The 9,507-nt window shown below is 40.0% G+C and overlaps 1 protein-coding gene across 1 annotated transcript; it reads left to right on the top strand.

The window, feature by feature from the left end:
- The first annotated feature begins 1,144 nt into the window (after positions 1-1,144).
- LOC104568740 (ankyrin repeat domain-containing protein 40) lies at positions 1,145-7,695 on the top strand. Its single transcript, XM_010215637.2, has 5 exons — positions 1,145-1,269; positions 2,528-2,676; positions 3,455-3,934; positions 4,908-5,089; positions 6,688-7,695. The coding sequence occupies exons 1-5, from the start codon at positions 1,145-1,147 to the stop codon at positions 6,826-6,828; spliced, it is 1,077 nt and encodes a 358-aa protein (XP_010213939.2). The 3' UTR covers positions 6,829-7,695.
- Positions 7,696-9,507: the final 1,812 nt, after the last annotated feature.

The following is a 9,507-nucleotide window of genomic DNA, read 5'->3' as shown; positions in this document are numbered from 1 at the left end:
CACTGATGTAGTTAAACAAACAAACAAACAAACAAACAAACCAAATGAAAACAAAACCAAAAAAAAGCCCCCACCAAATTCGTGGCTGATCGTATTCAGGCCTCTCCTGCATTCACTGAGGGCTTAATGCCAACTCAAGGGTTGTCCTTGGAGTTCTTTTCAGACTATGTATATAAAACCTTTGTATGCATCACTGTAACATGCTACATTTTTTTTCCCCCAATCTTTACAATTTTATAATGGTATAATTAATCATTTAAATTATTCTAAGAGTGTAGCTGGAATCAGTGCAACTCCACTTGTATGAGTCTTAAATCTTAATATTCTACTGTCTGTTTTTTTAGGGGGAAGGATGGAAGATAGATTTAATTTGCTTTAGAAAAAGGGGTCAGAATTGTTCTGCGCTTCAGCTTTAATTGCTCCAGCAGCACCAGCGCGACCTGTGATCAGCCTCATGGTTGCTCATTTCCCCAGAGAGCTCCCACAGAGCAGATTAGCACAGAAACAGGGCGGTTTGGCTGCATCTCTACCTGAGAACAGAAATGATTATTTTCACAATTATGAAGTTTTTACTAGCTCTTCTTCTATAACTTGGTTTCAGACACATCAACAGTGATCAAACATGGCTTTTTTTTTTTTTTTTTAAAGGCAAACAATGTGAATCACAGGAACTGCCCATAATCTTTCAAAATGCTTTGCAGGAGGCCTTGGCGTTATTAGGGGATTAATTAATTTCCACAAGGATTCTTGGCGAGGATATGAATTTCCTGGACAGAGCAATTGGGACTCATCCTGTAAGCACGAGCAACTGAGTGAGTAAGCACGAGCAACTGAGTGGGAAACCTGTTGTGCTCTACAATCACCTGCACAGTAAAAATAAATAGTTTGGGAGCTTGGGGTTGCCGGGTCCGCACGTGGCTAATAACCCACGCGGCAGCAAGGCCGCAGCCGCCGTGAGCCGCGCGAGGCCGTTCGTAGGAACTAACCATCTAGGTCGGGGTTGTCACAGAAAATAGCGTCCCCCTGCAAGAGTTTGGCGGACAGGGCCGCTGCGGCCGCCCGCGCGCGGGTTTGTCCCGGCGGAAGCGCAGCGAGCGCGGCCCGGCCCTGCGCAGGCCTCCGCGCCGGCCCGCGGCGTCCGGGCATGGCGGAGGAGCGGGAGCTGGCGGAGCGGCTGCGCGAGGCGGCGGCGCTCGGGGACGCGGACGAGGTGCGGCGGCTCGTGGAGCTGGGGGTAGACCTGAACTCCCAGAATGACATCAACGGCTGGTAAGAGCCCCGTGGGCCCCGCGCCCTCCTGCGCTGCTGTTTGTTCTTCCTAAAGGGAGTGTTGGCAGCCTCAGACAGCGCCGTAAAGGAGCTCTCACAAAAATACACCGCGGCTTGCCAAGATATGTTAATTTATAACCAGACTTATTTTGGGTTAACATTTAAATCAGATTCTAAAACGACTTTTAGTTTTTTGGCAGGCAACTTGCAGGCTGTTTCAGTGTTATACCCGGAACACTTTTGATTTTGACATCTCATTCAAATACCACCTGGCAACACTAAAGCCAAGTTCTCTCTCTTATAGACATTTGCACAAGTGAAGCTGTGTATTACATCTACACACACACAGGCACAGAATACACGTGCACATTTTACTGTTCGAAGCAGGAGCTGCAGGGAACGTCAGGTATTTTTGGAGACTGTTTTCCATAATTCACTGTGCATTCACCACACAGTACCGTGCTTGAGGTTTTTAATTCAAAATGTAACAAATAAAATCAGGAGAGAAACTGTTACTTTAAAGATAAGAACTGTACTAGTAGTTTGCAGCAGCATCAAACCTTGCAAATTTAGGTTCAACTTGTGAGTAAAATCACAGGTTGTATTAACTCACTAAAAGTGAGTCATAAGATAGTAAATTATGTTCATGTGCAAGAGAAACAGCTGCTTGCCATCAAAGTAAGCTTGTATCTGAAACTAGCATTCATGGAAGAAACAGCATGCTAGAAAACTAGCATTGATGGATGAAAACACAATTATTTTCAGAAATTATAATCTAGTCATTTTTTACTATGGCAGTAAAAAGATCTTCACTGTTACTAAGGTTTGCTTGTAGAACTGACATTGCTGGAAAACCCTTGAATTTTGCACGTGTGCAGAGTCCCACTGAAGCTTTCAATAGTTCACAAAGAAAAAAGTATCTACAAGAAGCAGTATATTAGCTTACATACACACAAAAGTATTTGAAGTTTATTTTCAATAAAAGCTAATAGCCTAATATGTGAAAAAATAAAAATATCTTGAAAAATACTGCCATGGTAACAATATCAAGAGCATTAGTGCAAAGGAAAAGTAGATCAGCAGGTGTCACTGCAGGCTCCAAAAATGGAGCACATTTGCAAGGACCACATAGCTATTAAAAACTTTTTTAATGCTAGACAGACATTAAATCTTGTTCTCCCAAAATGCAGTGGGAATGATTGAAGTTTGTGTGCCATAAATGACTATTTCAAAGGGCATTCACATTTTCTGTGTGCAGGACTTGCTTGCACTGGGCATGCAAAAGAAATCACGCTCAAGTGGTGTCCTACCTGCTGCGTTCGGGGGCCGACAAGGAGATCCTCACGAGGAAAGGAGAGCGGCCCGTCCAGCTAACGTCCAAGAGGGAGATTCGGAAGATGCTGGGAGGTAAAGCTATTGCTCACATGGTATAAAATTAAAAAAAAATACAGGAAAAGACTGTTTAGTGCAATTATGCTGCTGCATTATTTTGTGTGTGATGACACTGTGATTTTTTTTGGCAAGACTTGATCTCTAAAGTGTTTTTATTTAGTGAGAAATCACAATTTAGAAAAAGAGGATTACCAAAAAAAAAACCCATATATTTGGGCAAACAAACTGTTTTTCTAAGCTTGGAAAAAGTATGAAGAAGCTTTATTTTGAAAAAAACAATCACAGATAGATGCAGCTTGATATTTTCAGAAGGAGCAAATGGAGGAAAATCTCTCAAGTTTCTATAAGCTGCAGTATATGACCACTACCTATTTTTCCTGGTGTTTTGTGGCATTTAGACACTGTGTTGAGTGTCTAAAATGAGCATTCTAGAGCAGCAGCTCGATGAAGTACAATGGTAGAGTGTTTTTATCATGTGTTGCACTTGGTGGAGTGGAGCAGGCTTTGCTGATAGAGGTGAGAAGCAGGTTGAAATATGATAAAAATTGCCTCTTTCTTCCCTTTTGTATTCTCTTGCCTGTTTTGTTTCTGATTTTGTTTCTGCAACACCTGAGCACAGTTCTTCGCTGTAGAAAAATGGTGTAGAGCCACTTGATTCACGCTGTGATGCTTATACCCCCCTCCTAAAAAAACCCATAATTTGTCCAATGCAATAACTGTTTTTTTTTTTTTTCCGTAAAGCCAATCTTGGAGAATATTATTGTCTTTTTTTTATTATTTGTTTGTTTTACAGTGGAAGATGATGAACTCCCAGACTTAACGAAAGATTCCGATTTGCCAATCATCCCGAACTACCTGGCTAACCCACCGTTCCCGTATGTCTACAACACCATGAGCAACAACAGTATTCCAGGCGCCTCGGTGAACGGCAGCGTCTCGCCCTCGGAGCTGCGCGACGGCAGCTCTCCCTGCTCCTCACCTCGCGTGGCAACGTGCCCTTGTGCATCGTCCCCGTGGCAAAACGCTGCCCCGGAGGTGGTCAGTAACGGAGACAGGTCGTCGCTGCCTGGCGGCTGTACCGCACCACCGTGCCCAAAACCCGTCAGTCAGAACGGCCCGGTGTACCAGACACCCGTGTCTTGGAGCAGGAGTTCCCCTTCTCCCGTTGGATCAAAACCGGCCGCCCCTCAGCAGCAGAACGGCTTCTGTCCCAGGCCCGTGCCGACATTTCAGCCGGTCTTCTTCACGGGAGCTTTTCCACTTAATATGCAAGGTAACAGTAAAACTCACTATTCTTAGAACTGCTGTCATCTTGGACAGCAAAAACAGAGCACAGTCAGTGTTATACATATTTATCATACTTCGAGGTGCTCAGCTGTTAGGCATTCAGGCAGTTGAAAAGAGACAGCCTGTTTCTGCTGGAACTGGTATTAGAATATTAGTGAAAACATTTTCTATTTGTCTCACATGCTATAAAACCATGTAACACCAGGGTGATCAAATTCTCTAAACAGTATACTTCAAATACATTTTTAAATAGTATACTTTAAATAGTGTACTTCAAATACATTTTTGTTTTGTATTTGAAGTATACTGTTTTATTTGTTTTATACTGTAAGTAGTGGACCTCAGATGCAGAATGTAAATCATCAGTGAGCTCAAGGGATAATCTCAAGAAAGCTGTCTGCAGTAAGATCTGGATATGGAACTATTATAATTATGATCTGCCATTTCTTCTGGTAAATATTCTGCCTGCTCACATAGGGAAAAAAATGGAATTTCTGTTTTGGTTCAGGACTTTATTGTTGAAATAAAAACCATTCTGATGCTGTGATTTAGCAAAGAGAGGTTAAGAGAATCCATTTGAATCATAGTTGGGTGATCACCAAAAAAATGAAAAAAGCAGCAAAAGTAATATTGAATTGCTGAGAATAGTGGTAATGAATGTGATCTGCTTCAAGGTTAGTTTAAATTCAGTAAGATGAGTTCTTTTCCAAAGATTCATATATACATACACACACTGAATTAGATTAGTGATGACTTTTTTATGTATGTTAAAAGTCAGTCTAATGAAAAACTCAGTCATATGAGTCCAGGTTGAATTACTCTGAGGATTCTTCTATTGTTACAAATGATACAAGAAGCATTAATAGAAACTAGAAATACTCTGAAATTATTATGAAGATATTATTTTCAATGCTTTTATACATCTGCATATTATGTACTTTTTTATTTATTTCTAATAGAACTGGTGCTTAAAGTTAGAATACAAAACCTTAGCCTTAGAGAAAATGACTTCATTGAAATTGAACTGGACAGACAAGAACTGACCTATAAAGAACTGCTCCGGGTGAGTTGTTGTGAGCTGGGCGTTAACCCTGAACACGTAGAGAAGATCAGAAAACTGCCAAATACAGTGCTAAGAAAGGTAAGAGCTCATATTTTTTACATTCAGCAACTTTTAAAAAAGATTTGTAGCTTACTAATAAAAGGAATAGTTTGGTGCTCAATCACCATATTCTCAGGCCACCAAAAAAAGTGACAGTATTAGTTTTTTTTAAACAATGCTCACTGTCTTAGAGAAATGCTGGAGGGGAGTCATGCAGTTGGCTGGACCCGCTTGTTTATTTTTCATTTTGAGGTTGAGCTGTGCATGACCCCATGCACTCAATATAGTATTGTTCTTTTTTTGAAGTGTTTCAGATTCCTTGAGGATAGGTAATGTTCTGGCCACGCTTCTGTAACACTTGACTGCAGTGTTTACAGAAACTGTTCGTTGACTAGTCACTGATTTCTTTTAATTCTCATTCATTCTAACTGTGCCATGATTAGTCACTGGGAACGGGGCAGCTGAGCAGTCCCTAAGGAACTCCTTAGACTTCTAATACTTAAGGTTTTTCTTCCATATAAAAAAAGTTTCTCCCGCATTTCCTTTCATAAGCATTTGGCATCAAGACCAATTTATATGTGGTTCTGTATTACACTGTGAAATTCAATGCAGTGCCATTGTCATCTGTCATCAATGTTTAATAGCCTTACAGGAGTCAAGTGAGCCTTTCTAGTTCAGTAAGGACTACATGCAGTTCTTTTAGAAGCAGCTTGACTCTAGGAAACAGTTTCAAAAATATTCTCAGAAGTCTGCCAAGGTAAGTGTCTTTTCAGGGCAGTGACATTTCCGTGTGCAGCACCCAGAAACCCGGGACCTGCTGACCTGTTTTACTGAGGCACCACTGAAAGAGTTCAGTGCCAAATCCCTGCCAAGCACTGTTGGCGTCAGATGGTGCAGCTAATCTGATTAGTGCTAAGTTAATAGATGTCTCTGTACTGCATCTTCATTGAATATATCAAGACTTATTCTTTGTTAGGCAAGAAGTGGAAGAAAATAAGCAGTTCTGTAACTTGCCAATTTAGTGAGCAATTGCTCAAAACCCTCTTTATCTCCAGCATTAATTTCTTCAGATTCTTATGGTAGGATTGCAAGACACTTACTAGTCCCCGAGATGACATGGAAGTTATTCTACTTAATGCTGCCTGGCAGCAAAGTGCTGAGCCCCCACTGGGAGGGTTTCTCCTTTGCTCTCTGAGGACCCTGCCTAGCCCAGCTCAAGGGTGGCATTTAGGGGCTGCTCTAGAGGAAGGTGCGTGCAGGACCTTCCTGAGTCGATACCAATAATTAATTTCTGACTTTTTAAAAATTACCAACAGACAGAAAAAAAGAAAAAGGGATGGGGGCTCAGAAGAGTGTGTACTCATGGGTTTTCTAAAGAGGATGCAGTAGATTTTTACAAGCGACAAATCATTTGCACTCACTGTCAAGTACTGCATTCCTTAAAAATAGACTTGAATAGCTGAATAAGATGCCCAAATAAATATAATATGCAACAGGATGTTTACTTCCCAGTTTACTGTAAAGAATTGTCATGTATACTATACATAATGTATGTTAGCATCAGCCTATTACTTCAATTTGCCTCTGCAAAATCAATCATGTTTTATCATTTAACAACTTACTGTATTTATTTAAAGGACAAAGATGTTGCACGGCTACAGGATTTCCAAGAACTGGAGCTTGTTCTAACAGTAAGCGACAAAAACTTACTTTTCAGAGTTCCAACACTTTCTGAACGGGGTGGTTATAACAAGAAAGCATCAGAACTGACATACTAATTGTTTAAAGAAGAATAAAACAAAATATTTGTATCTCTCCTTTTAAAATTATGTGTTTGAAACATATTATCTATAAGGGCTAATGATGTGAAAAAGATCTATTTTGTTAACCTTGAAATAAACTAAAGATGTTATGCACAGTTACAGCCTAGTAGCAACTAGTCTGATATGAAAATAGCTTATGCAAAGAAAGTACTGATAGAACAATCTGTTAATGCAGCACTCTCTTCCTTAAAAAAATTAAAATATTGTAGAGTTATAGAAGCTCTCAGGGAAAGGCTTATTTTCAACTGTTCTAATAATTTGCTATAACATAGCAGAGAAAACTCATGCTAAAGAACCTGCCACAAAACTCATTGAATATTTGTATTGACTCCATTACTATTGGCATGTTCACCTTTCAGATCATGTATTTTGCATCATCTGTTATGTAGTAGGAAAAAAATACAGAGGGGTTTAAATCTGTGGAAGAAGCACAAAACTGTCTAGTTTTAATATTCCTAAGTGACTTATTACCTATGATTTCTTAATCCCTATTTACATGTTTCCCTTTTTCTCAGGTTGAAAACAAAAAAAATTATCTAAAATATGCTGTCAACCAAAATCATAGGTCCTTTGATTGTTGTCTGTCAAACTACAGTATTGATATGTGCAATTTAAAATACTGTTTTTGTTACTGTATTGAAAACAGATTCTTCCAATGCTGCTTTAATTTCCCCTTTTATAGCACAAATATTATAAAGTTGTTCTCCTTTTAGAAGATGTAGCACTACATTCCAGAGAAAAATACAGTCTGGAAACTTCAAAATTTCCCATGAAAAAAGAAAACCAGGGTGTTCTGGGCTGATATTAAAGTCTTGATGTTTCTATGCAGTGTATTTCCTATTCGCCCGCTCCTGGTGACTTGCACTTGACTGTTGCTTACTGAAAAGTCACTTTTCCTCTTAATAAAAAATGACAATTAGACTACTTTGCTATGAAATCCAGGAATAAATAAATTGAAAATATTACTTAAGACAATAGTGAGCTAGATTTTATCTAATGTCTTAGGATCTTATTATTTACAAAGTCATTAGCTTTTGAAGAAGTGATCCAGTCTGGTAACATAACTGTTTAAGTACAGTTAAACAGCTATGAATCAGATGACTGAAGTCCTAGGTGTAAGAGCCAAAAACATATCAGCCTGGACTGATTTCCCCTCTATTTCTTTATCTCCCCCGAGCCCCTCTTCCCCGTTTGTTTCTTCGGGAACTACAGCAACCAAAGGACTTTTGTCTTCTTGTTGTCTAATGGTATTTACAGCCCAGGGTAGCTGTATGTTGTATGTGGGCTTGTCAGTGAGATTTGCAGAAAACAGGGAGCCACCAAAGCTAGGAGAGAACCACGTCTTAAACTCTTAGCCCTCTGGGTGCAGAACATGAGACTTTCTCGGGATGGCATTGGTGTCCACCACTACCTCTTCTCCTTTCCCAGAGACCGCGACAGGAGACACAACTGCTACTTCCCCTGCAGCCAGGACAGTAACCTGTATTACAGGTTAGTAACAGCAGAGGAACCCCAGGCTATCCATCCTCTCTTTCCCATGCAGTGGATACTATTTATCCAGCTTCAGCCCGAGTGAGCACACAAGAGGGAGCCCTTTCCCAACCTGCCTTGGAGTCTGGCGCTTCCGTGTTCACTGGGAAGCACAGATCCATGCAAGCGCCCAGATTTATTATGCAGCAAATAACCAGACCGAATTTCTGCCTCCTAAAGGTAATACTAGTAAGAACCTTTTGTCACAACCAAATACCCTTTTTTTGAAGCATGAGAGGACAAACACAGTTGGAGTCAGTGGCTGTATCTCAAATTGTTGGTGGCGTATTAAACTACTGAATAATGGAATAATAAGATTTCCTATTGCACCGTTTCTGGTATACGTAATAGTGATGGTTTGGGCTTCAGCTGGCTAAATGCCAGCCTAATCCATGCAGGTATCAAATTATTACGGATCAAGCAGTCAGACCTATCAGAGAAAAGCTCAGCTCTTGGGCTGAGACTTCCTTGACTGTTGTGCACAGATGCTGATGGCTATCTATGCATTCAGACAAATATTTTTATATTTTATGCAGTTTATAAACAGAAGATACTATTAACCTTGCTAACTTGAATTAATATGATAAGTGTGTAATCACTACCTTACTGTGTTTGATCAGTAATTCATAAGTAGGTGCATTGCTATGTAAACCGTTAGTCTCAAATAACTGCTTGGCTGCATATTTTTGTTTCTATTTATGTGTCATTTGTAAAACTTAATAAATGATTATTTTTGTCTTCTGAAAGTGTGTCAGAAATTTACTTAAAGAAAAACACAGGAATGTTTTCTTCCCAGGAAGGTTCCCATAGTAGCTGGTGTAGGAACTTTGTCCGAGGCAACTTGGTTATCAATAACAATAAGATAGATACTTATTTCTATAAAACAAGTCTCCTTTGATTTCAGGTGGGTAAGTGCTGAAGGAGGTGACAGTGGCATCTGCTCAGCAGGCACGTTCAGCTCAAGTAGAGACTTGTCCATGGTGAATTCATACAGAAGAGAGAGCAAAAGGGTAACATTTTTGTGTTGGACGTGTCTCTACAGGCTTACATGTAGTCTACTAAGTTGGCAGCAATTGCATAGTGAGTGATTTAGATTAGGCTACA

This window comes from Tinamus guttatus, unplaced genomic scaffold, assembly GCF_059628265.1.
Source record: "Tinamus guttatus ecotype Peru unplaced genomic scaffold, ASM5962826v1 Tinamus_guttatus_pri_ptg000045l, whole genome shotgun sequence".
Classification (NCBI taxonomy): domain Eukaryota; kingdom Metazoa; phylum Chordata; class Aves; order Tinamiformes; family Tinamidae; genus Tinamus; species Tinamus guttatus.
This window is presented reverse-complemented; position numbering and strand designations above follow the sequence as displayed.